At 50.0% G+C, this 26235-nt stretch overlaps 9 protein-coding genes across 9 annotated transcripts; 5 read left to right on the top strand and 4 right to left on the bottom strand.

The window, feature by feature from the left end:
* Positions 1-3130: 3130 nt before the first annotated feature.
* Positions 3131-5237, bottom strand: BDV14DRAFT_198837 (putative MFS transporter; the record flags this gene model as incomplete). The annotated part of the gene is made up of 9 exons (XM_073773067.1): positions 3131-3370; positions 3454-3712; positions 3772-3883; positions 3936-3969; positions 4021-4359; positions 4410-4565; positions 4624-4986; positions 5041-5132; positions 5189-5237. 9 exons carry the CDS (start codon positions 5235-5237, stop codon positions 3131-3133), a joined length of 1644 nt encoding a protein of 547 aa, XP_073629677.1.
* Positions 5238-5561: 324 nt separating this feature from the next.
* BDV14DRAFT_207976 (NAD(P)/FAD-dependent oxidoreductase) lies at positions 5562-7102 on the top strand (the record flags this gene model as incomplete). Its single annotated transcript, XM_073775294.1, has 3 exons — positions 5562-5811; positions 5874-6508; positions 6569-7102. The coding sequence occupies exons 1-3, from the start codon at positions 5640-5642 to the stop codon at positions 7100-7102; spliced, it is 1341 nt and encodes a 446-aa protein (XP_073629676.1). The 5' UTR covers positions 5562-5639.
* A 632-nt stretch (positions 7103-7734) lies between these two features.
* BDV14DRAFT_198835 (major facilitator superfamily domain-containing protein) lies at positions 7735-9310 on the top strand (the record flags this gene model as incomplete). Its single annotated transcript, XM_073773066.1, has 2 exons — positions 7735-8363; positions 8422-9310. The coding sequence occupies 2 exons, from the start codon at positions 7735-7737 to the stop codon at positions 9308-9310; spliced, it is 1518 nt and encodes a 505-aa protein (XP_073629675.1).
* Positions 9311-9849: 539 nt separating this feature from the next.
* On the top strand, positions 9850-11025 carry BDV14DRAFT_198834 (uncharacterized protein; the record flags this gene model as incomplete). Its single annotated transcript, XM_073773065.1, has 3 exons — positions 9850-10021; positions 10136-10374; positions 10567-11025. 3 exons carry the CDS (start codon positions 9850-9852, stop codon positions 11023-11025), a joined length of 870 nt encoding a protein of 289 aa, XP_073629674.1.
* Positions 11026-12242: 1217 nt separating this feature from the next.
* Positions 12243-17425, bottom strand: BDV14DRAFT_198833 (putative ABC transporter; the record flags this gene model as incomplete). The annotated part of the gene is made up of 14 exons (XM_073773064.1): positions 12243-12486; positions 12564-12938; positions 12997-13080; positions 13145-13876; positions 13935-14006; positions 14060-14183; positions 14251-14592; positions 14641-14803; positions 14856-15646; positions 15700-15933; positions 15982-16261; positions 16322-16548; positions 16610-17132; positions 17198-17425. 14 exons carry the CDS (start codon positions 17423-17425, stop codon positions 12243-12245), a joined length of 4419 nt encoding a protein of 1472 aa, XP_073629673.1.
* Positions 17426-17688: 263 nt separating this feature from the next.
* On the top strand, positions 17689-18802 carry BDV14DRAFT_207970 (isopenicillin N synthase family dioxygenase; the record flags this gene model as incomplete). The annotated part of the gene is made up of 3 exons (XM_073775293.1): positions 17689-17850; positions 17905-18078; positions 18140-18802. The coding sequence occupies 3 exons, from the start codon at positions 17689-17691 to the stop codon at positions 18800-18802; spliced, it is 999 nt and encodes a 332-aa protein (XP_073629672.1).
* A 190-nt stretch (positions 18803-18992) lies between these two features.
* On the bottom strand, positions 18993-21022 carry BDV14DRAFT_198831 (uncharacterized protein; the record flags this gene model as incomplete). The annotated part of the gene is made up of 2 exons (XM_073773063.1): positions 18993-19227; positions 19296-21022. 2 exons carry the CDS (start codon positions 21020-21022, stop codon positions 18993-18995), a joined length of 1962 nt encoding a protein of 653 aa, XP_073629671.1.
* Positions 21023-22509: 1487 nt separating this feature from the next.
* BDV14DRAFT_207969 (putative AMP dependent ligase/synthetase) lies at positions 22510-24444 on the top strand (the record flags this gene model as incomplete). The annotated part of the gene is made up of 5 exons (XM_073775292.1): positions 22510-22779; positions 22864-23235; positions 23289-23697; positions 23761-24086; positions 24142-24444. The coding sequence occupies 5 exons, from the start codon at positions 22510-22512 to the stop codon at positions 24442-24444; spliced, it is 1680 nt and encodes a 559-aa protein (XP_073629670.1).
* A 67-nt stretch (positions 24445-24511) lies between these two features.
* Positions 24512-26078, bottom strand: BDV14DRAFT_198829 (cytochrome P450; the record flags this gene model as incomplete). Its single annotated transcript, XM_073773062.1, has 2 exons — positions 24512-25440; positions 25496-26078. The coding sequence occupies 2 exons, from the start codon at positions 26076-26078 to the stop codon at positions 24512-24514; spliced, it is 1512 nt and encodes a 503-aa protein (XP_073629669.1).
* Positions 26079-26235: the final 157 nt, after the last annotated feature.

Genomic DNA, 26235 nt, shown 5'->3' with positions numbered 1-26235 from the left:
ACCATTTATTAAACCCTGGCTGATTCCCGCATGATTTCGTACGTCGGGACCTACTTTTCTGATGGCTTGCTTGCCTCCGCGATTAATGGCTGGCCCATGGTGGCTTGATGGCGGCTTGAATTATTCCACTCTAATATAAACCATAATCATTTATACCCTGACCATTAATTTTACTCTGGGTAATCCCTATATTATACCCTACATGCCTACATGTATATTGGTTTATTAAATGGCTGCTGGAATAAATCCTTAACTTGCAGGTGGAATGTCTTTCTTAATGGTAAATTCTATGGCTCCTTTAATGGCTATAATGGATGGTCAATGGTGGTTTACTGGTAACTTAATCATGGCTTGTCCTACTACTAAACCACAATAATTTAAACCCTTACTATAAATTTAACCTGGCAAATCCTTATATAATTACTATCATGCTTACTCCATGCCTGCTGGCTTAAATAACTATAATATCTGGCCAATGGCGGCTTAATAGTGGTTTAATGGTGACTAAAACTAACCTAATCTAACCCCCTTTATAATAATTTAACCCTTTACCATGGATTTAACCCTGGCTAATCTATATATAATCTCCTACGTGTTGACCTGCTTATGGGATGGCTTGCTTGCCTGCTTGATCATGGGCTTCCTTACCTAATAGCAATTAATAGTGGCTGCATGCCGCCTGGCTTGTAGGTTAATGGTGGCTGGACGGCCGCTGGAACTAATACTTGTGGGTGGAATGCCTCTCTTTCTGGCTAATCATATGGCTGCTTGGCTGGCTGTAATGGCGGCACAATAGTGGCTTAATGGTGGTTTGGTCGTGGCATGTACTACCACCCAAACAGGCAATAATGCAAACCCTTACCATGAATTGCACCATGGCTAATTCCTATTCTCTACATGCCTACATGCTAACTGGACGACTGGATAACTAGTAACATCTTAATAGCGGGTTACTGGCTACCATAATTGGCGCTGGCTTTAAATATATATATGTAAATAAACTTCCAAACTACTTTTTACAATAATTTAAATCCTTACCATGGGTTTAACCTGGACTAATTACTATATGATTTCCTGGACCTGCTTACCAAATGGGATTCCTTGCGGGTTAATGGTGACTTTATGGCGGCTTTATAGTGGGTCTCTGGCAGCTTGTCCTACTGCCCCAAACCACAATAATTTAAACCCTTACCATGGGTTTAACCTGGACTAATTACTATACAATCTCCTGTCTATGACCCTGCATACCCAATGGCTGGTTTGCCTGCTGGATCCCTTGCTGGTCAATGGCGGCTTTGTGGTGGGTCTCTGGCAGCTTAGACTTTTGCCCTAAACCACAATAATTTAAACCCTTACCATGGATTTAACCTGGACTAATTACTATATAATCTCCTGTGTGTGGACCTGCATCTTTAATGGCTGGTTTGCCTGTAGGATCCCTTGCTGGCTGGTGGCGACTTTATGGCAGTTCCCTAGTAGGTCTGGCGGCTTATTTAACTGCCAAACTGCAATAATTTAAATCCTTACCATGGATTTAACCTGGACTAATTACTATATAATCTCTGGTGTATGGACCTGCATCCCTAATGGCTGGTTTGCCTGTGGGATCCCTTGCTGGCCAATGGCAGCTTCATGGCAGTTCCCTAGTAGGTCTAGCGGCTTATTTAACTGCCAAACTGCAATAATCTAAATCCTTACCATAAGTCCTAACCCTTACTATAAATCCAACTAGGCAGGGTCTCTAGATTATGGTAGACCTGCTATTAGTATTTTTAAATACTTTGGGCTATAAGCATAATATAGGCATAGTAGGGGCAGCCATAGCCCTAGTAGATGGGGAGCTTAGGGATAGGTAGGTCAGCCGGCGACAGGGTCATGCAGGGCTGCTTGGCCAGGTTAATCCAGGGCTGCTTGAGCATCTTGGCCAGGACAGCCTCCTGTAATCCTAGAGTGGCCATGGTTGCATGGGAGTAATAGCAGGCATGGAGGTGGGTTACTAGTGTCTATAGGGAGATAGTATACTGGCAGTGACAGGCCATGTAAATCTAGACCTGGCAGGTTGGGTTGTAGGTTAAGAGGTCTATTACCATGGCTAGTTTCTATATAATTTAAGTTAATCCTAGCAGTTATTAGGGTCTAGGGTAGCTAGCCTGGGCTAATAATAAAAAAGAATTAAGGGGAAAAGCAGGATATAAAGTTATAACTTAAGTAAGAATTAATAGAAAAGGGCAACAAGGTAGGAGGGTAAACATGGTAAATATAAAAAATATGGTCACGCACATGATGTGGCTGCTAGATAAATTAAATTATCTTTTTTCCTTTTCCCTTTTTACTATAAAGGCCACCACTGCTACTACTACTACTAGGATAATAGGCTAGACAAGACAGGACCAAGATCTAGACCAAGATCAGGATTAACAACCAACGACCAAGACAGGTGGTGGTAGTAGTAAGGGTTAGTGGTGGAGGAGGAGATTATAATAATGGTGGACAGACCAGGGACCAGGGACCAATTAGGATGCGGAGAATTGGGCGGCAGTGCGGCGGTCCATGGACTAGGGACTAGACCCTTTGTGTATATAGGCATGGTATAGTTTAGTACAAACATATCAACCCCTAACAGTATTTGGGTCCTTGATTGGCCTCCGCATTCCCCGGATCTTAACCCTATAGAACACTGCTGGAACCTGCTTAAGAAGCACCTAATAAGACTTTACCCTCGCCTCTTTATGGACGGTATAGCAGCAGTCAATTGGAGGCGATTTCATGAAGCTATTCACGAGCATGGTGGGCGATTCCTCAGGCGACGATTAACCGTCTAATCGATTCAGTACCCTGCCGGGTGGAAACTGTATATGAAGCACGTGGCTGGTATACCAAGTATTGAATTGCGCTTCGAATAAATGTATTTAGAGGTTCTAATTCGTTGTCGTTGTTGAGTAATTTAAATTTAAAGATCGGTCGATTATTATATATTTTGAGGTGTGCCCAGACTTTTGGACACTAAGTGTATGAAACCAATCCTCCTTCTCCTTCGGTTCTAGAACATGGTCAAACTAGATCCCACTTGTTGCCCCCTCCAGGGCAGACCTTGGCCTAATAAGTCATATCCTTCCCTCCGAGGTCTTACTCAAGCAATGACAGATTCCTTGACAAATCTCCAGTACCTCGCCGCACACATCCTTCGCCAGCTCTTGCCCCAGATAATGCCCGGAACTGCGAGAGCCACACTGCCTAATACCAACGCGCCGAAGAATGTAAACGCCCTTCCGTAGTCGGTTGCCTCAATGAATGGCTGCACTGAGAACGACATGGCAAAGTTGACGCACGATGAGCAGATCGCGAGGACGACAACAAGTTCGCTTGAGATCTGGGTTCATTAGGAGAGCGGCAATTAGCAACGTTCTCGACAAGATACAGTACACTGTAACATATATAGCAGAAGCAACATACCCCCTCAAAGCACTCCATGGCATAAGCAGTTCCAACACTCGCCGCAGAAACCTGCTGCGCTATCATGGCCCCAAGCCCAATGGCAATCAGAACCCACGACTCTCCGTTTGACGCTGCCCAGCCATACACAAAATAGCCGACGGCAGCGTAGACAAAGCTGAATGACAGAATCCATAGCCGCATCTCAGGCTCCTTGTAGCCGCCGTTGCGACGGGCGAGACGTAGTACTAGGAGGTCTCCGAGGGCACCAGTACCCATGCTGTAGATAGTCAGCACCTCGCCAAAAAGTGCATCTGATGGTCAGTAAGTCAGGCATACCCAATAAACGATCCTACCAAAGCAGCCAGGAAGAGGAGCCCCGTCGACCCCGTGCCCCAGTTGTAAGGGGCTTCAGTCATGATCTCGGAAATTGTATTGAACGACACGATTCCTACACGACGGTAAGCTTCTTGTACTCTTATTCGAATCTGACCGTATCCTACCTGCTGTATTCGCGAAGGCGTAGATAAACCCAGCCTGGACGATGGTCAGCTAAACGTTTGCAGTGAGAGCTCTAGGCAGACGCACGATGAGAATGTTGGGAAAAGCAAAAAGGTAGAATGGTCGTCGAAAATACTGCCACCAGGTCGTCTTGTCCTCTTTGAATACGTGGATGGGCGATAGAATGTGCCAATAGTTGCGCGGAAGTGAGTCCAAGCTGCCATGGCTGAGAGTGACTGTTCTGTCGAGTGCCTGCGTTTCTGACGTCTTTTTGTTGGCCTCTCCTGCAACACTCTTATTTCCCTCTCCGTCGGCCGTGCTGGTAACGGTCCTTTCTTGGGTGATGAGAGTCGTTGCACTCCCAAGGGCGTGTCTAGGGAACAGAGAGTCGTCCAGCGTGAAGAAGATTAGGACCGCGACACCTCCCTCGAACCAAATCAGCATCGAGTTCACGGCATGCGAGGAAGAAAACTTACACATATGATAGCCACAATTCTGCAACCCCACCTCCATCCAGGGCCTTCAGCGATATAACCTCCCAGGATCAAGCCAAGGATGGTGCCCAATTGCTGTCCCCAGGCGTAGATGGCCAGCATAGTTCCGCGCTGGTGAGCAAAGAAGACATCAAATACCTATACAGAGTATCAGGAGCCATGCGTTAAGACATTCTGGACGAACAGAATAACTAACCGTAAGTTGAATAATAGCCTGATAGGCACCTTGTCCAATACCAGACACCAGGCTGCTAAGATACCACTGCGCTGTACCATGGAGGTAGGCATTCCATACAGCAGAAACCATCACGATAATAAGAGCAGCAATGTAGACAATCTTGCGACCGCACTTCATGGCAGTGGAGATCCAGATGATATTCACAAAGCCGAGGACAAGATAGTTGAGGGCTGAGCCACCGTTCATGTCGCCCAGAGTGACCCCCATATCCTCAGACACTTCGGTCCAGGCAGCCCCCATCTGGTTCTCACTGTATGCCATTACGGTCGCAAATAGGGTTGCAATAAAGAGACTCCATGCTTTCTTGAGTTTAGGCCAGTTCTGTAGGGACTGTTAGAGGATCGCTGTCTAGTAGGCCAGGAGAGGAGAGTGTACCAGAGGGTCTCGTGGCGTATCCAATGGACGAGGAACGAGGGTGACTCCATTATGGACATTGTCATCCGATGTTTCTGATGTGTCCTTGTCCGCTGTGGAGCAGAGCAGTTAGTATATGCATATAAGACGCATCAGTGGTGCCACCCACATTGAACAAAGTAGACTGTCCCCGGGACTTCCGTCTGGGATATGTCCATGCTGATCTCTATGCTTTGTTTGTGACAGGTCAAGTAATGTTGTCTCCACGTAATTCATGTTCAAAGTACCAAGACAATGCCATGGTTTAAGTATACAACCTCCAAGGTGGTAACCATATCAGCCGGGGGCGGGGACGGTGATAAGGGTCAATGGAGAGGAAGGTCCAAGAGAGAGACTAACTGCAACTAAACTCGTTTCGATCAAGGACTGGCAGATCGGCGATATCTCTCTCCAAGAATGCGGGGGAGATATCAATCCAGCTACTCCAACTGCTTCATTCCGCCTTGATAACACCCGTTCACCGGCTGGACCTTCCACGAACTATCTCTGACCGAGGTGCTGATAACTTAAATACAGCCAAGGAAAGACGGTCCAGTCATTGTTTATCACAGCGCATCGCCATGGCTTTCCTACTCCAACAGTCTGTTCTTATCATCGGTGGCGGTACTTGGGGTTGCAGCACCGCTCTACAGCTCGCACGTCAGGGCTACACCAATATTACTGTCTTTGACCAGAGCCCAATTCCTTCGCCCATATCTGCTGGGAACGATGTGAACAAGATTATGGAGGAGGGTGCGTTCTTGGGGATGGCTCTTGGAAACACAGGAGTTATACGCTAACACTACTTCATATAGGTGCACCCTCCGATACAGATACCGATGAACGCTACGTCTGGAACAGAATGCACCAAATAGCCACAGAAGCTTGGAAGAATGATTCTGTCTTTCGCTCGTTCTATCACCCGACGGGCTTCATCATGGCTGCCTCACAGGACTCGGCACAGCACGAATTGATTGACGAATACATCGCCGGCTGCAAGGATAAAGTTCGACTACTCAACACGGCAGAAGAGTTCCGTGCAACTATGAAGAAAGGAATATTGACCGGGGACTTTCCAAACTGGAAGGGTTTCTTCCGCGAGTCTGGCGCTGGCTGGGTGTTCGCCCGTGGTGCTCTTGAGGCAACTTATCGCGAGGCCTCTCGACTGGGTGTTCGATGGGTGATTGGGGCGATTGAGGGTAGCGTGAAGCGCCTTCTATACACTGGCGATGGAAATGATGTTGTCGGGGTACGGACTGCAGATGGACAAGAGCATAAAGGAGACCGCATCATTCTATGTGCTGGTGCCAACAGCGACCAGCTTCTCGATTTCCAGCGACAACTGCGACCGACAGCCTGGACCCTAGCCCATATCCAGCTGACGGATGGGGAGAGAAAGTTATGGAAAGATCTGCCTGTTTTATTCAACGTCAATCTGGGCTTCTTCATCGTACAGTCTGCCCTCATCCCTTGACCACGGGCTATGCTAACCCTACTCTCTCTCATACAGGAACCAGACGCCCAGAATGGCGAGCTCAAGTTCGTCGACGAGCATCCAGGATACTGCAACTTTGTCAAAGATCCTGCCACCGGGGTCGAGAAATCCATCCCCTTTGCGAAACATCAGATTCCTGCAAAATCTGAACGCGACGCGAGGCAGTTCCTTCGCGAAACAGTCCCTCACATTGCCGACCGTCCTTTTTCATTTGCGCGAATTTGCTGGGACGCTGATACACCGGACAGACAGTTCCTGATTGACCGACATCCAAAGTACAAGTCACTCGTCGTTGCTGTCGGCGGTTCTGGGAATGGGTTCATGATGATGCCGGCCATAGGCGTCGCGGTCCAGCAAGCCCTGGAGGGTAAACTTGAGAGACGACTAAAGCATGCCTTCAGATGGCGACCTGAGACGGCTGTAGACAGAGACTGGCGCGATACGCAGCATCGCCATGGTGGCGATGGCACAATAGGAGATTTCCAGAAGGTGTACGCGTGGACGCACGTCGGGTTGGAAAGGGAAGGAGTCGGAAAAAGCAACCTGTAACTGAAGATAAGCATGTAATCACAAGACTGTTGAAGAGTAAAATATGGTGTTTATTGGGTTTTAGAAAATCTTAATCCTTCCCCAGGGTAGGAATAAAAGGCAACCAACCACATGGCCCCCTTCAGGTCCCAGGTCCCAGTACATCGGAGATCTGGCTAAGATGCAGAGATCCAAGGTTCGCGCTTATGACGAACTACGTGTTCACGATGATGGCATGATTGTCGCAACTATTTCTGTTTGTGGTGTAGATCTTCAGTGGGTCGCGCAGCCATACAAGGTCGATCTACGCCTAACCAGAGGGTTGGATCACTGTTTGGGAGCATTGAAGCCATGGATCGTACCAGGGGTATTCCTCACAATGCTCTTTGTACTCACAAAGTAGACCAGAGCGCATGATCAAACAGCGTTGGGATATAAACTGGGCTTGTATACTCTATCATGATCCACACCTCAGCAGCCATCGAGTTTAAGATAACTGATCATTGAGTTCACGATGTCTGGCATGTCAACTCTGAACCGCTGTCAATCATGCGTCATTGGACCCACAACATCAAAGCATCTTCGTCTTTAAATTGAGTTGTCGTCGTCGTCGAGCACAACGCTGTTTAGTCGTCGCGCGCCCTCTCGTCAACATGGCCGAACACCCCGAGCAGCAGAACCACACCCAACAACACCATCATGATCACATTCATCATGAGGCCGCGCAGAGGGGCCTTCAGCAAACCAGTTCCAAGACCATGGACTGGGATACCGGCCACAAGGAATTTCCTCGAAACTGGCCCTTGCCGCGCAAAATCCACGACGCGTTGATCATATTCTTCTGGGAGTACTATACCGCTGTCCTCAGCACAACTGGTGCATCTGCTGCTGAAGTAGCCATGACCGAGTATCGACTAAGCAGAGTGGTCTCTCTAACAGGCTTCCAGTTCATGTATGGTGTTGGGCAGACTCTCGGGGGTGTTATCATGCCCCCCTTCTCAGAGTCCTTGGGTCGCCGAGTGTCATACTTGATCTCAGCAGCGACATATTGCATAGCCTCTCTATTGACAGGGCTAGTTCCTAACCCTGCTGGTGTGTTCATCGGTCGATTCATTGCCGGTTTCTCGTCGGCGGTGCCAGAGGTTATTTTAGCAGGAAGCATTGAAGACCAGTATAGCAGCCGTCCCAGGCTGTGGTTTCTCTGGCTCTGGAACTGCTGTACAATCCTGGGTCTTGGAACCGGGCCCATTTATGGTTCCTACATTATTGATACTATTGGCTGGTATGTCCCTGTCTCGTGCAATCGTACGCTGGAGCAATGCTAATGTACCTTTTATCAGGCGTTGGATACACCATACCGCCGCCATTACCTCCGCCATCGTCTTCCTGCTCCTTCTTGTCCTTCGCGAAAGCCGCCCGTCGACCCTCCTCTCGAAACGATTTAAGGATTTACAAGAAAAGGTTGGCGGTTTGGATATGGAAGTCCCCAATCCAGATCGCATCAGAAACTGGCGTGATATGTTACAAATTATGGTTATACGACCTACGCGTCTGGGAATTACAGAGCCCATCATCATTCTGTCTTCTATTCTCAGCGCTACGGCATGGGGCATAGTCTATCTCTTTACCGAGTCCTTCACGGTGGTATACAGCCAATTCGGCTTCAGCACAAGAGCCAGTTCTCTGCCGTTCCTCGCCCTCTTCCCAGGCATAATTGCAAGTGCGTTGGTCCGCATATGGGACTATCAGCTTTTAATCAAGCGACAAAAAGCCAACGAGCCAACTTCCCCTGAGGACAAAATCGGTGGATTCGCACTTGCTGCGCCAGCTTTGGCGATCGGGCTCTGGATCTTCGGCTGGACAGTGCCCCCAATGGTCCACGTCCACTGGATCGCGTCGATGTTCGGTATAGCTCTAATCGGATTTGCCGCGAATGAGTTTTCCTTTACTCTCAGCGGATACATCGCCGACGCGTATACTGTCTACGCAGGATCGGCCATGGCCCCTACTGCGGTGCTGCGAGGCCTCGCAGCAGGATGCATGCCCTTGTTCGCGTATCCGATGTACTCTGGTCTGGGCTCTAACGTGGCAACCAGTATTCTTGCTGCTGTTGCTACGGTTTACTGTATAACACCGTATGTGTTTCTGAAGTATGGAAAGCAACTCCGCGAACGTAGTCCGTTTGCGCGATATACAATGGAGCTTAATCAGGAGAATGGGGTTGACTGAGAGGTGTATATATAATATGAAGTTATAGTGGCTAGAAAGGATCATTAAATCATTCAATTTGTCTCATAATACGTACATCTTTCCAACCAAGACCCAAATGCAGCAAGTGTTTAGATATTGATCATAGCGGCAATCCCGTCCAACTGCTATATTCGTCCTATCAATAACACTAGCTCTATGGTGCAACCTCATCGCCCTTCGCTTGTTGGTTTTCTCGTCGCCTCGTGTTGAATGCATTCTTGTCCAAACGAAACAGTGGCATCACATTTCCCAAACTGCAGGATCTAAATACCCTGGTGAGTTAAAAAGAACGAGTGACTCGGATATTGTCATTAACACAATCCCTTCTTTGATAGATCTGGCATAACTGCACCAACCTCTGGCTCGGCTACGATATCTGCGTGGTTCCTGTGTCGGAAATTACTGTATCTCAGGATGGCACATGCGGGCCATCGAACGGTAACACCGTTTGTGAAGGTTCTTCATTCGGAAAGTAAGTTAACGAGGAATATACCATGCAGATTTCAATGTTAACCACCATGGCAATTTTAGCTGCTGTTCGACAAGTGGATACTGTGGGACTGGGCTCGAATACTGCAGCCCTGGTAACTGTCTCTCCGGCGCATGCGAGCCCAACAACAGCGCCACGACGAACGGCAGCTGCGGCCCAGACTGGGGCTATACGACGTGCAGTAATCCAAACTTTGGCTCGTAAGTAAACTCTGCTCTCTCTCACCCCCCTTTTCCCACATCATTCTGTTCCCCTTTCCACCCAGTCCAAACAGCCCAGCCCCAATATCGATTAATCATCCTTCACACCCACAGTTGCTGCTCACTCTACGGCTACTGCGGCTCCGGCGAAGACTTCTGCGGACCAGGGCTATGCTACTCCGGCGACTGCGACCCCGATATGGGAGGCCCGAGTATTAACGGTGAATGTGGGCCCAGCTTTGCGGGGAACAAGACATGTACGGGGACGCAGTTTGGGGACTGTTGCTCGGTTAATGGGTACTGTGGGGGTTCGGATGAGTATTGTGGGGGTGGGGATCGTTATTCGGGGGGTTGTAAGGATTGATTGAGGGTATGTATATTGGCATGCTAGAGAGAGTAAAGATAACAAAGGCTAGTTTCCGCGTAGGAGTCTTTGTAGAGACGCAATAGTCTCGGGGACGATGCTTCGCTCCCTACGTCCTATATAGAAAGGAAAGCAGACAGATGAAAAATCAATAGATTCGGGTACATAGCAATCATGACAGAAAGCTGCAGAGCAGCAGTATAGACAGCATCTCGTGTCGGAAAGTCGGTATAGCGGCCTCCGCGATAATACCCCTGGTCTCTACATCCACCCCGTCGTGCAAAGGTGGCCGCTGTTCTGGAGTAATGCGTGTCGGCTGCTACTCCCCTTTGATATTGGGGCCGCTGGGTGGGCGCGCGAGTCGAATGGGCAGCCGCTTGGGTTGGGCGATATTGACTTTTGGGACGAGGAGCCGAGGGGTCGTGCCGTTCGGGGGGATCTGTATCAAGCTGGGATGACGAATGGGATTACGAACAGTCATTTAGTGCAGATAGATAAACTGTTGAATAAATGGGCTGATTGCGTGGAGAGCGGCGACTGGACGGTTGATGCGGATGGGGTCGCGGGGGGCATTGAGAAGTTTCGGGAGGCGGATACTGAAGAACATTGGCGGAAATACTGGATTCCGCCATCGTGGTGAGGTTGTATGCATACATATCGATGGATAGATAGATAGATGTAGATGTAGATACAGATACATGTATTGCACATACGCACTTAGACTATCTAGTTAGCTGTTAGTCTCAATCAGCCCTGGAGAACAGACTATGCCTTGGGCCCGACCTGAGCATTGTAACAAGGTGTCACTGGGTGAACCTGCAGGACACATATAAACTATACTTACATGCGCACTATTTGCGTCTTTACAAAAGTATCCACATCTTTATTATCGATATCTTCTACTATCTATATTATATTTCTGCAAAGGGTTGGATATTAGGATTCAGATCTTATATATAGGCGTGGATGTGTAGATTTAGCTAATATTACTGTAGTTACTCTAGTTGTTAATACCTAATAATACAAGCATCTATGACTTTCCTTATCTTTAATTTACTACTAAGGCTCTTTAAAATATATACTAAAGTGGATGTATTATACCTGTCACGGCGCGACCCCTGGGAGCATTTAGAAGCCTAAACCACTGCACTATCAGCAAAAGACTAGGATGTAGAGCCTTCGGCTCTACACTAGGCTCACATATATATACCTTTATCAGGCAGGAATCAGGCAGGAATCAGGTATCTAGTTGCACACTGTGACAATTTCTCAACTTACGAAATTAAGTCCCTGGCTTCCTGAAATGAAAGACCTTCTGTAAGGCGGATCGGGCCACTGCCGGTTAGACATCGTTGGAATGGTTCCCCTCATCCGGCCGTTGATGTCCGATGAGTCGGTTGTGTATCTTGCGCGGAGATTGATGCCTGATGGATCAAGTGTCTATTGTTACAGCAGCATCCAGGATAGAAGGTCCAATGCATGTTGCAGGTGTCAGGGCTTTGATCTTTATGTATTATATAGATAAGAATACTACGTAGCAACATAAAGGGTGGAGAACAAAACGGCTATAACATTTATTCATTATGCCCGGTTGAACCATTCTTAAGCACAGTATCCAGAAGCCCGTGGCTAATGAACCATAAAATCCAAGTGTATAGTTTCAGGACGCCATAATTGCCTTAATCGAGGCGGGGTCTGATTAGACATGCTTAAGAGATGCTCAATTGCTCGACGGTAATCATATCTACGCGTGTACCGCTAACTCCAGCGCTGCTTGCCGTTTCACCCTTGCCGGCCGGTTGCCCAAAACCTTCGTTTCTGCTCAACAAGACCTTCGTTGGCAAGTAAGACTTTCTCCTATTCCTCCTTTTGCCCATCCCCGGGCTCCATGCCATCTGACCGAAGAAGACTCGCAAAAATCGAGGGTTGAAGAGCCAGAACCTGTGGGTTGCCTTGCTCCGCAATACGCCCTTTATCCAAGATAATCACCTTATCGTAATGCATAATTGTGTTCAGTCTATGCGCGATAGAGATAACGGTTTGATCCTGGAATTTGTCTCGAAGGACTTGTGTAATGAGTGTCCCGGTCTCTTCATCGACGCTGTGGGGGAAACGCGAACTTCATTAATACGGCCGTGGGATTCTGATAGTAGAGAGAATTAGGAGTAAAGAACCAACCTGCTCGTAACCTCATCCAAAATCAAAATCCTCGACTTTTTCAATATCGCCCGCGCAAGACAGAGAAGCTGCTGCTGCCCGTGCGACAAAAACACATCATCCATAGGCACATCCAAGCCGCCGTTTTTTGAGATGGTTTCCCTGAGCCCCAATAGGGTAAGAGTCTCCAGTATTTTCTCGTCTGATGAAAGGTGCTTCAGGTCGAGGTTCTGCCGGATTGTCCCATTGTAGAAGAATGGTTCTTGCGGGAGGGTGTTGAGACTCATCCGCACGTCTTCGCGGGAGAGAGTTGAGATGTCTATTCCGTCGATTTCGATAATGCCGTTACGAAGTTCGAGGAGGCGGAGGAGGGAGTTTACGAGAGAGCTCTTGCCACTGTATATGGTTAGGAGACAGACGATTCGAGGACAAAGGAGTTGAGGAATACGCCTACCATCCAGTCCGGCCGCAAATGGCAAGCTTCTCACCAGGCTGGACCGTGATAGTCACATCGTTGAGAACTGGGGGTGAATTGAAGCTGTATCGTAGATTAGATCAGCTTACTCCCGCGCAGCACATATACTTCGAAGTCGAAAACTCACTCATAACTAGCCGTCACACTTTTAAACTGAACCAACCCGCGCTGAGGCCATCCAGGGGACGGCGTGTGAGATGCACCAACCTGAACCTCACACGGGGTGTCGACGGTAAAATTACGAACACGAGCAATCGCACCCATCGCATTCTCCAAAGCGGTCCAGTTATACACAAGTCCCTTCACGTTTGCGCCAAAGGCAATGAGATTGACTAACGCCAGACCGATCGATGCAGCTGAGGAGTTTTTCACAGTAACTGCGATGCCTACTAGAATAATAGCCAGAAAAGCCACGATTATATCCAGCGTCAACGTTAGCCAAATCTGCGCGCAGAAGAGAAGGTAAGCAGACTGCTGGGCAACTTTGAGATGGCCGTGGTGCCGGTCCTGGTAGTGTTTTGACCAGCCAAAGGCCCGTAGAGACACCAGGCCTTGGATAGTCTCCATAAAGTCGGATAGTAGGGGAGCCCTGGTTTCAAGCTCTAAAACACGCAGCTGTTGCGAGGTGCGGAGGTAGAACATCTGGATGAGGTATAGAAGGCCGAGGAGGCCGGGAATTGCAGCGGCGAGGTAGTTGGAGCTGTACACCATGACGGCCATGGCAGAGATACATAGAATAAGGGCAATGACGGCGCCAATAAGCGCTCGAGGTAATTCCATATCGATTAGCTCTAGATCCTGGCTGAAGTGGTTGGAGATTTCTCCGCTGTCGGTCTTGGAGAAAAACACGAGTGGTGCCCTAGAACGGCGGCAGTTAGCTGGAATACAGTTAATTGGGTTGCAGAGAGAGGTGGAACCTCATGACCGTCTTGAGTAGTGACTCGTGGAAAGACTTGGCTGCTTTAGGGACCATCCTTAGCATCAAATGCCTATAACGCTGTTAGATATATGGCTAGCACACAATGTCGATTCCAAGACGTACAGACAAGCCCCCAAGAAGAAGGTGATCGCCAGCACACACCAGACAGCATAGAGCGAAAGATAGTACCCCAGGCGATTCATTGGGTTCCGAGCATTTGCCTCCGTCCAAAGCTTGAGCCAGATTTCTTCAAGACAAGCGGTTAGTCAATCTGCACTGGAGCAAGCAGAGGGTAGGACTAGGGGTAATCTCACGAGACAAGGTCAACGCCGCGACAAACCCGGAGCACAGAACAACAAAAATCCACCATGAGCCCCAGCCAATTGTCCTGATATATAACTTGTAGACAGCCATGTCACTAAAGCGGCGGCCTCCAGCAACTGAAGTCGCTCCTAGCACACTGTTCCTCAGCGTCAGTACAGATTCAGGCCTCTCTCGCTCGGGTTCAGCTTTGCTTTTGCCCTCGCGAGTCTTGACGAACTCCTCAAGACGTAGAGATGTCCCGGAGTTGAGAAGTTGTGTAGGTGTACCCTGTTCGATCAGACGACCTTCGGAACCCAGAACCATTATGTAGTCTGCCAATGACAGGTTTTGGGCTAAAGAAAGATTAGCATTACGATAGACTTCGAAATCAAACAACTTACTGGAATTTGTGGCGAGGACTGTAGTCGTCTTTCCTTGTCTCAATAGGCCATCGGCACCAAAGAGCGAGGTAAAAACTTCCTGCGCTGTCTTCGGATCAAGACCCGCAAAGACATCATCCAAGACAAGCAAAGCCTTCTTTGCATATAGCGCTCTTGCCAAAGCCTGAAATCGTTAAGCAGATACATCGATTCAAATAAGAACTAAAACAACTCACCACACGCCCCTTTTGCCCACCACTAAGCAAAATTCCCTTACTACCAACCATCGACCGGTCCCCATACGGCAGCTGAGAAAAGTCACCGTGTAAAGCACAAGCCTTGACGACAACCTTGTACCAGCCGGGATCATAGTGCGACGCCCCCACGATATTGTCCCGGATACTCGTATTCGTCAGCCACGGTGTCTGTGCACAAAATGCCGTATCTACTTGCTGGATCGACACTATACCCGTCGTATGCGGTACCTCTCCTAGCATAGAATGAAGAAGGGTAGATTTCCCCGACCCTATTGGCCCGATCACCATAACGAATGACCCGCTGGCGATAGTGACGTTGATGTCTGTCAACACGGACTCGGAGGCTTTCTCCCAGCTTGCGGAATGGTTTTGCAGAACAATCAGGTCGTCTTTCCATTCTCCGAGGTTGTAGAATCTATGCTGGAGGGAGCTCATACGGCGCATTTCAAGCCAGGAATCGAGCTCTGGTTCGTTCAGGTTGGATGACCAGGCGATTAATCCGTCCGTTGAGGCGGCTCTGTTTCTGTCGGAGGAAGGCCAAAGCTCTTCTCTGCCGGCGAGGTATTGTCGGACTCTCTCGAGACTGGCCATCGCTTGGCGGAAGCCCATGAGGGATTCGACGAACCCACCGACTGCCTGTCCGAGGAGAGTCATGATGGTCAAGGATGAGAATGTAGATGGCGCGAAAAGCGGTGGCATGTTTCGGAGCTTGGCAATGATGCTGTATGTTCCGAATGCGAAGGTTGGTGCCATAGTGGTTGATAGGTATGCTACCTCGCCGACAGTGAGCTGCAGCTTATAGGGTTGGAGAACGGTAACCTACATAGTGTAACCAGCGCGACCAGTAATTCTCTGAACTTGAGGGACCGCCGTATCTCAGTACCTCGCAGCTTCAAAATCATCTCATATAAGGTATTTGTCGTTCCGGTGGCTTTGATGCCTTTGATGGACCCGATTGTGGCCAGTGTGGCATTGAGGCGTTTTTGCATGGCCTGTAACCATAGGTTCTGGTGGATCCCAAGAAGTCCACTGACTGCTCCACTTACGAGTAAACAAACTGGAGGATTAGCTACGCAGATAGAGCAGATCGGTTCTGTCTACCTACCGAGGACCACCATCGCGGCAGCAACTGTCGACACCCCAATCTTTGTCTCAAGCAGCCATAATGAAAGTGCGATCTCGATGAGGCTCGCCCATGTTTCATGGACACTCCGAAGGCCTGAGACGATGCGCTCTATGTCCGCAGTGATGAGAGTGTACGAGTCATTTTTAGAAGGGGATGACACATTCAGGGTTAATGTATGATCATATAATAGCAGGATCAGGCCTCCGCGGACAGTCATGACCATGCGGTATGAGCGGTGATGGAATGTAGCTGTCACAACCTAGAAGAATGTCAGGTCAAGTGAGATCGGAGGAACATCAAGTGCACATGATTTACTCACGGCAATCCCCATATACACAATCGCATACGCCGCAATCAAGCCCGACGCAACCCCCCTGCTCGTGGGGGTGTCAGGCTGCCCCAGAAAGCTCACCACACGATTCACCAGAAACGGCTGCGCATAGTTGACGCCAATTAGACACAACCGCGGTAGAAATCCCCCCAACAACTCCGTTCTGTACACGGCCAGAAGGACATTCTGTAGACTACCAGTATTCTGCTTAATCGCTATGAGACACAAGCAGTCAGCCACCGTATAAGCTCAACATAGCTGCGTAGGTGAGTCTACCTTGGGCCCACCGTCGACGAATCTCGTCCTTCGATTTCTCCACCCCGATATCCTCATCCACCGCTAAGAGTTTGTCCACCGTCAGAGCCTGCTTATAACCCGATAAGAGGAGTGGGTTAAACCACCAGAAAAAGCTCCGGTTGAGTATCCCTGCCGTCTCCTCAGGGGCCCAGCCGCGATCCAACAGCAGCCGCTGTTTCTCAAGCGCTTCCAACACTAAAAGAACGACCTTGCACATAACGATTGTGGTGAAGATACTAGCTATCGCTGAATTCCCTGGCATTCGGAAGAGCGTTCGTGCGCGCGCGACGTCCATGGGGATCGTTCCGAGGAGGTATACGTTGAGAATCGTTGATGGCCGCAAAGACCGGGTGTGTTCCCAGAAAGACAGCCATGCGAAGATAGGCGAGGCGGCCAGTCCGGTAGCGATTGCGGCGTTGGAGAGTCGCGTTGTAGACGTCTTGAGAATCGAGGAGAGAATCAGATGCGCTAATCCTAGCAGCACGAATATTGCCCAACATAGCTAAATTCGCCCCGTGCTGGTTAATTGGGGCTTAGTTATCACTGTTGGAATGAGATGGGACTCACTGTTTTGAGGATTAACAGCAGCCCTGAGCGCTTGAGCTGGTTCTTGGTAGACCGAAGCTGCCAGATTCGCAACACCGCGGCTGACGTGGCAATCAGTAAGGGTGGTAGATAGAGGATACTCTCTTCAAAAAGCAAGGTGAAATCAAAATCTTCGTGGCATCCCGAGACCTGTGGGCCAAATGTATCCTGCACTCGAATATGACACTGGGGCCAGGGTGAATCGTCCATAGCTGTCCCAATTTCGGACGTCGACCTGGCTCAATGGCGTGATGTCGGCAAGCATTCTGGCTTTCGAGAAAAGATCAGGTAGTGATGCTGGTGGGTGAGGATTTTTTTTAGCGCTGACGCACACAGCCTCAGTAACTGTACGGTATGCACGCCTAGCTGCGCTTGCTTTTGGGCAACAAAGTATAAGTACCATCCAGACAACGTCTCTTGTCTTGTATACTTCTCTTCGAGTCAAATTATTTGCTCTACGGAACAAGATCAATATGTCTGTTTTAACTCTTGATTTTGCAAAATTCCACTCAGGCTCTGAAGCCGAGCGTCATGAGTTCGGTCAAGCCCTGCTAGACGGTTTCAGCACCACAGGGTTTGTGAAGCTCATTAACCATGGCTTCTCGAGAGCGGAGATGGAGGATATATTCAACTGGGTAAATAGCGCTTCTTGTTGAGGTGCGGCTTCGTTATTTTCTGACTCTTTACAGAACCAGCGGTTGTTTGATCTACCTCATGATAGCAAGGCTGCCATTCGAAACGACGAGGGCCCTAAACCGCAGAGAGGCTGGAGCAGCGTAGGCGCTGAAAAGACGGGATTCCTGAACCCCGGTGGAAAGCTCAGTCTCGCTAAAGGCACAGAGAGCGACCGACATGACGCGAAGGTGCGAATAGACATATCATCACAAACAGGAACCGGCACACTGACACGCATGATGTCTGCAGGAGCACTTCGACATCGGCCCAGCAGGAGACGAAGAATTCCAGAACAAATGGCCAGAGGAGCAGACTCTCCCTGTGTTCCGAGAGGCTATGAACTCCTACTTCGATCGCAGCCAGGCCATTACATTGGAACTACTGGAAGCACTAGCACTGGCAATGGACGTCCCAACAGACACATTCGTCAAATTATGCCATGGCCACGCCAGCGAACTCCGGTTAAACCACTACCCATCCATCCCGGTACAGACGATCGAAGAAGGCAAAACCAGCCGAATCTGGCCGCACACTGATTTTGGAATAATTACTCTGCTCGCACAGGATGATGTTGGCGGCCTTGAGATTCAAGATAGGAAGCACCCGAGCCAGTTCCTGCCTGTGAAAAGGGAGGATCCCGCCGAGTTTGTGGTCAATATTGGGGATATTCTGGAGCGATGGACAAATGGGAGGCTTCGGGCAGGATTGCATCAGGTTACGACACCTCGAAGTGTGCAGCAGCAAGGAAACGAGACGTTGCCGACCCGACGGTCTGTTGCTTTCTTTCTCAAACCACACAGGCAGATGTCCGTGGCGCCGATCTCATATTTAGTGTCTGCCAACCAGACACCCCGGTACGAGAATATGACTGCTCTGGCGTATCAGAAGTTGCGGACCGGCATTGTGTATTAGCACTAGTCACTCTCCGAGGGAGTCCGAGCGAGAAGGGGAAATGTAGAAGGGTGGGAAACAGTGGCTAGACAGGTCACTTGCTGTTTTATCGTTAGGGTTAGACTGCCGTATCTCTAATATTCAACGTGTTGTGCTTTTCTGCAGCTGTCAATGTGGGTTCGGAGGGGGTCTCTCAAAAGTCTTTAATTATCTATACATGCTTACATAGGCCGACAAATTCATTAGTATCGTATAAAAAATCCCCAATTCCATCGCCCTCCACCTTTTCGAATGCGAATTCCGGTGTCCCATCAGTCCTTGGTCGAGCCAGCACGCTGAATATATCCGTGCCCAATGTCTGACTGACGGACCGCAAGAAAGGCCCCCGATGATCCTCCAAGTAATCGAGAAACATCTGAACAGTATCACTCGGCAGCTTTTCAACCCTGAAAAAGGTCAGTATAACTCGATTCCCTTTTGCTTGGCTTATATTATAACTCGGCAATGAACTCACTGGTCAATAGAAACAGAAAACCTGCCCGCGCAGGGAATTAACGCCAGAATCGCCCCCGGAAAGGCCTGTTTGAATCTATACCAATTCCTTGCGCAGGACAGTCGGTTCCGGAGCTTTGTCAACTTTCTACTATACGTGCAGTCTTTGCCTTCTGCGGCTGCCGGCTTTAAATTGGGATAAAGCATCTGCATTAGGTCCGCAAGTGCTTGGCTCTTTGATCGGTATTTGGGTACTGGTTCTCTCTTTCTTTCGTTTTGTTTTCTTGTGCTGCTGCTGCTGCTGCTGCTGCTGCTACAGTTGCTGCCGCTTTTTATGAGCTCGACCCGAGCGCAGTCGTACTTGAGCATGCGCTTTGGGCGGTGACAGGCTTGTTTTGCTGTGACGTGGTCTTGTTCGAGGCGGATGCGGTACTCCAGTAGGCGAACGAGGTAGTAGCGGCGGAGGATGTGGGAGAGGGTCGTCATCGAGTCGAGGTGGTCTAATGCTTTGACGGTGGTGGCTAGGTCATTGGTGGAGGATACCGGTATGATGACCGGGGCTTGTTCGCGGCTTAGCCTTACGGCATGCCGGAGCTGGGATAGGGCGTCTGGGGAGCCGATTGCATAGAACAGACGGGTAAGAAGGAGGGCGATGGACTGCTTGCCCGGGCCAACGTGGTGGGTGAATGTTGCAAGGACGTTATTTGGTGACGGGAGGTGGGAGGGGAGTGAATGGGTCCAGCTTGTTGAAGGCGAGAGAGGAGCAGGCTCAGCCACCTCATTCACTGCCTCAATATGTGTAACCGCGCTGGGAGATGGGCTTGGAGTGCTTCGATATGCGGCGTGGACTGCCGCACGCGTCTGAACCTGTCGCTGTTGCGGTGCAGAAGAGGGTGAGTCAGGCCTGCGGGAGGGGTTCTGTGTGAATGCTGTCCGAGCCAGAGAGGATGACGGGGCTGAAGTCACCGGTGATGAACGCGGCATGGTAAGGTGGTGTGTGGGATGTATATCATGCGATGATACCCTGGTGTTCGTGTTGGTGGTGGTGGTGGCATCAGGCGGGGGTTCGAGCTCCATCTCGCTCAGATCATGTTCAAGAGGCATCGCGTCACAAGCCTCGGCGTTATCCCTTGTGCGCGTATCGATAGAAAAAACCTCCCCGTCCGCGAGGAGGTCAAAGTTCTGAAAATCAGAACAGCCTGGCGGAAGTTCATGATTATCAAATGCGATGGGTGACGGGACAGTCGGGCCTGTCCTTGGTGGGCTACGACGGCGGGCTTGTGCCACCACCTGCGTGTTCCACTCATGGTATGTGGTATCGTCTGGTGTGCATATGAGTCCCCCCTTCTCTTGGGCATCCTTTTGGGGCGGAGTACGCAGCAACAAATGCGGAAGGGGCTCATCACAACCTCGTGTACACTGCATGAGATCCGGCGTCGGTGGAAAGACCTGCAGCGCAGTCGCCGCAGAGCCAGGGTCGAGAAGCGCGCCATGCAATTCATCGGAGGTAGCGATGCCCTCAACAAGATCAAGGAGCCTCTGTTTGGCGAGTTTGCGGGCTTCGTTGAAGTTGTTCTGGCATGAAGTATACAGTACACTAAGCAGTTTCTGCCGAAAGTCCACAAAGAGCCAGTTGACGAGCATTAGATCTTCCTGATCCCACCCCTCCAGATCCAACACGTGCTGATCCAGCACCTGATTTGAAGGGCGCGACAGTGGCGGCGTATGTACGCTCTCTGTGAAGTGCATGGTGTCGGTGCGAAGCTATACTCACCCATCATTGAAACTTGAACTGGACCTGGGCGAAGTCCATATAGAACAGTGAATGCTCCAATATGGCAGGCTGAGCCTTCCATTCTCCGTCCCGTTGTTTCCTCCTTTGACTATATTTGGTCCTGCAACAGCAGTGCCGCTTTGCGGAGCCGGGGTGCCTGAAGCTACATCCCCCTGTTGCCGGCTTTTCAGCCCTTCTTCACGTTCTGTGGCCGGCACCAATTAGAAGCAGCTGTGGAGACAACTTATCTCCAACCACGCTGCGCGTCTTATACAAGCCCGCATTGTTAAACCGTCAGCCCATCTTCAGCCCATCGTTGCAGTGGCGGGGGGCGACGCTCATAAACAGCGGCCGGCCACGATTGGAGGTAATATATGGCCTAATCGACGGCGTCAATGGCCTCGACTTGGGGCTGGCAATCGCAGTCGTTTCGGTCCCGTCTGGGCGGTGGACTAAATGATTAGGCTCGGCTGTGCAGAAACTTGGCCCTGTCGACCGCAGATTCAGCTCTCAGCGCAGAGGAACAGGACCGGCGATTCTGCAGTTCCACGAGCTATGCTCAGGCCGGTACGCACCATAAGCACGGCGGAAGTTGGCCGGAGCATGGATCTAAGAACCCAAGAATTCCACCTTCTATTTTCGGATGTGATTGGCATAGTCCAATCTGCGGGATAGCACGCTAGCCACACACTATACCAAATTGCGAAACTCGAAAGGCGAAATCCCAGGTCAATACCAGCCAAGACTCCAAAAGGAGCTCTTTAGTGGCAAACTGACCAACCAACATCGCGGATGCGGCGCCATTCCGCTCCCGTCTCCTTTCGCGCTGCCGTACCGCGAAGCTGCATAGGCCCTAATTCGGCGCTAGTCGACACCCCTAATGCGGCTTATAAGAAAGACCGCCCGTCGTCTAGATCACTAGGTAGTCAGTTAGTCCGTGCTATTGTGCTTGATGACTCAGCGCCAGCGCAGCTTGTTAGTCTACATCGCCCGGACGCGGCTTTATGTCATGGCTTGGGGTGCAGTTGGTCCTTGTGGTCGAGCAGAGGATTGATCCACGAACAGAGAGACAAGACTAAAGGGAGAACTGGAAAAATCTTCAGAGGTTTCGGGTAGGATCACGATGCGTATTTTGGAGAAGCGTCAGGGAGGATAACAAATTTCGGTCGGAACACGTGGAGAGGACTCTAATATATATCTTGACCGTACAGTTGAGATTTGGATGCTCAGCATAAGTCCCACAGATGACAAATTTGGGGGGTTGACCCTGTCTGATGCATGGCTCTCGTCAAAATCTAATCTGTAGATACGCAGAGTTAAAACAAACAGCGCTGCACACGAGCTGACCAGGGCTCAGCCTAAGTGTGAAGTGGTTTTAAAAGCCCCGCCTTTCCTGAATGCTCATCTTTAAATATTGTTAACATTTCGTTTCCCTACATTATTCAACCCAATCAGATTCACAATGGTCTTCACATCCCCAGCATGGTGCAGCCAACTGGAACGCAGTATTCCAGAGACAAAGCTCGTCGGCGACTTCGTCCTAGAGGGCAACGGCACCGAGACCGGGGGCAAACCTTCCCTGGTCTGCGCCGAAACAGGAAAGTCATACGACATCGGAGATCTTGAGAATAGGGTCGATCTATTGACGCGAGGCTTGATACGCGCATTGGGATGGTACCCCAACGAGGGTGCCCCTGAGGATAAGGTTGTGGGTATCTGTTCGTTTAATGCGGTGGGTACACCGGACCTCCACGGGGATGACAGGCCAACATGAATGGAAATGTGCCAATGTATGTACATGGCTGATCAATATTAGATGGACTTTGCGCCCCTATCATGGGCTATCCATCGCGCAGGAGGAACATGCCTGGTCCTCCATCCTAAGTCCTCGGCCGCAGAACTCCAGAGCTTGATGCGCCAGGCCAACTGCAAGGCCCTATTCACCTGCAGGGACCTGCTACCGACATGTAAAGCAGCTCTTGTGGCACTGCAGCTGGACTCATCGTGTCTCTTTCTCCTCGAGCTGCCGGGAGATGATCAGACGGCACAGGAACAACCCGTATCCGTGTGCCAGCTGATCGTCGACGGCGAGAATATACCTCCAGTTGATAAGGTGGCTCTGCCAGATGGTGAAGGCAAGCACCGAGTCGCGTACCTGTGCCCTACTAGTGGTACTTCTGGATACCAGGTACGTCCCCCATGGGTAAATAAGCAAGAAATAACCATTAATCAGTCTACTAGAAACTCGCCCAAATCACCCATAAGACAATAGCATCCAACATCCTCCAAGCTGTAACCCTCGACGGGTTCGCCACAAGAACCGCACCCGAAGTGACCCTGGGAATCCTCCCCCTTAGCCATGCATACGGCCTCGTAGCCATCAGCACTCTCCTCTACCGCCGCGATACCGTGATCCTCCATGCGAGATTCGATATGCCCGCCGCATTGTGCTCGATCCAGCAGTACCGGATTCAGCGGCTCTACGTGATTCCTGCTATTGTGGCTGCGTTGGTGAACAATCCGATCTTGCTTAAACTGGCGGATCTTTCGTCCGTGCAGAGCTTGGTTGTGGGTTCGGCACCGTTGAGTAAGGAGATGGTTGGAGCGTTGAAGAGGGTGAGGCCAGATTGGGATTTGTTGGCGGGGTATGGTACGTTTGATTCCTTTTATCTCATCAGGATAACCTCGGAAGAGTGACTAATAGGCAATGTAGGTCTAACAGAAGCAGCAGTATTCATCTCCTGCACCAGCAAGCATAGCATTTTCCCCGGGTCTGTGGGTAGCCTGTTACCGCATGTCGAAGCGCGACTTGTGGGTGAGGACGGCGAGGAGATCCAAGCCTACGATGTTGCCGGAGAACTATTCCTGCGGTCTCCTAGCATCATGAAAGGGTACCTAGTTGATGGTGTGACAGATTCGGGCGCGTTTGATGCCAACGGGTGGTTGATCACAGGGGACGTTGCTTGCTTCCGGAAGGGCGGAGACGGAGAGGAGCATCTGTTCATTGTGGATCGGAAGAAAGATATTATGAAGGTTAAGGTGCGTATACATTCTATTATTGGGCTGGATGTTTTGATATATAACTCAGGTGTAGGGCATCCAAGTCGCCCCGACTGAGATTGAAACGCGCCTATTGAGTCACCCAGCTGTGGATGAGGCTGCAGTTCTTGGCATTAACGACGACGAAGCAGGCGAGCGCCCATTCGCGTTTGTAGTCCGATCAAAGTTGGTCAATGTCGACTTGGATGAAAAGGCCCTCCGGCAGAGTATCCACAATCACATTCGAGAGACGCTCAGCGAGCCATTTTGGCTACGCGAGAATATCAAGTTTGTGGAGGGTATTCCCAAGAGTCACAGCGGGAAAGCGCTGAAGTTCAAGTTGAAGGAATTGATCTAAACAGTGGAGTCTATAGAGCTAGAATATCATAACGCATCATAACAGCCTCGACTAGTACATTCGTTCGCTACTTGATCCGTCGTATAACAAGCTGCTCCTGAGGCCCACGCATGGCCAATCCCTTCAGCAAGCCTACCTTGGTAACAGGCGGTGTAATCACCCTAAACTCGTACTTTGTAAGGATATGCGCAAAGAGCAGCTTCAGCACATCGGTGGCAAAGAACCGGCCCGGACACGCGCGTTTCCCCAGGCCAAATGAAAGAAGTCGTTCTGATCCCCGGGTCATAGACAAGGAGGCCTTCTCGTGCCGGGAGGGATCATACTTAGCTGCATCTGTCCAGTTCGCATCGTCTCGGTGAATTGCATAGGCAGCCACACTGATCCGGGCCCCGTGGGGTAGATGTGTGCCATCATCCAAGGTGACCCCGGTGGAACTTGTGACCTGGCGAATCAGACCAGGAAAGACGACAGCCAGACGCAGGCTCTCTTTGAGAGCATTCTCAATATACACCAGCTTCTCTAGATCTGCCTTGGTAGGAGAGTAGTTGCAGGCTTCGAGGACTGTCTTAGCTTCTTGCCTCATCAACTCAAGGTATCCTCCTGTCTCGTTGGACAGGGCGGTCATGTCCTCCATGCATTTGGCGATTGTATTTGTTGTGGTCTCAATAGACGCAAGATTAGCCATGGCTATCCGGGCGATGAGCTTCTGCTCAATCGATGCTGCAGACTCGCCGCGCTGTAGCGCTCGCTGAGCCATCCATGTCAATAATTCATGGGGCAGTTGATCTTTGTCAATGGTCTGCACATCGTGAATCCGTTGTCGAACGACTGGCCACAGGTGGCCACTCAAACCGGCGAGTGTAATCCTAGTGAACAATTTCGTGGCGAAGGAAAGAGGACCCTTCAGCAGCTGCGGAAGGAGATCCTGCACCAAGGTCTGCGGCATAACAGCCAATGCCAGCCCAACAGCATTTTGAATATAATCGTCGTTCTGGCCTGGGTACAATCAGTTTATTGGCACCCAAACTGACTATTATGTGGTCCAGCTTACAGAGCTCTTTGCCCACGAACAACCGATTCGATATCCTCGCAATAACAATCCTCATACTATCCCTCAAGGGTACCGTCTTCCATTCTTCTGACATCCCCAAAACACTCTCAACCGAACCTGCAATTTCCTCATTCATCTCATTGGTGAGACGCCCCAAATGCCCTGCCAACTCCCGCCTCAACACTTCTTGCACTAAATGATCACCAACAAGGCCATCACGCACAAAAGCATGGAACTCATTATGGATAGGATCAGCGCTAAGTACTGACTCCTGCTGATCGATAATCCAGCGAATGTATTTGGGCGGCAGAATGATTTGGGGTCTTCCGAATGCAATTGCGAGTGCCGCGGCTCGGCCTTCTCTGTTAAATGCGTAGTAGGCTTCTGTGATGTTCTCTTTAATGTTAAAGAAGGAGCGCCATTTGGCACGGAGGTAGCCGAATGGCTCAGAGCGACGGTCAATCCAAGGGATTTTGGAGGGGACGATGTGCTCCCATGTTGTTAGCTTGTTGAGAAGAAGGAGGAGCAGAATAGAGGAGATTACTCCGTACAGCAGGGAGGCAGAATAGAGAGGGAATTCCATCGTGGCTGAAAGGGGATATATATTGAGAAGTGGAGTGAAGAATCAATATGAGCGCTCGGGAATCAACAAAAGCAGGGAAGAAAGTCCTATATATGAAAATCCCTATTTATAGTGTGGTGCCGTGGATTTGCTAAACCTGTCAGCTTAGCTCAGGCAA

The sequence above is a fragment of the Aspergillus stella-maris genome (assembly GCF_047715825.1).
Source record: "Aspergillus stella-maris strain CBS 113639 unplaced genomic scaffold BDV14scaffold_18, whole genome shotgun sequence".
In the NCBI taxonomy this organism is placed as follows: domain Eukaryota; kingdom Fungi; phylum Ascomycota; class Eurotiomycetes; order Eurotiales; family Aspergillaceae; genus Aspergillus; species Aspergillus stella-maris.
The sequence above is the reverse complement of the archived record's forward strand: the minus strand, read 5'-3'. Positions and strand labels throughout refer to the sequence as shown.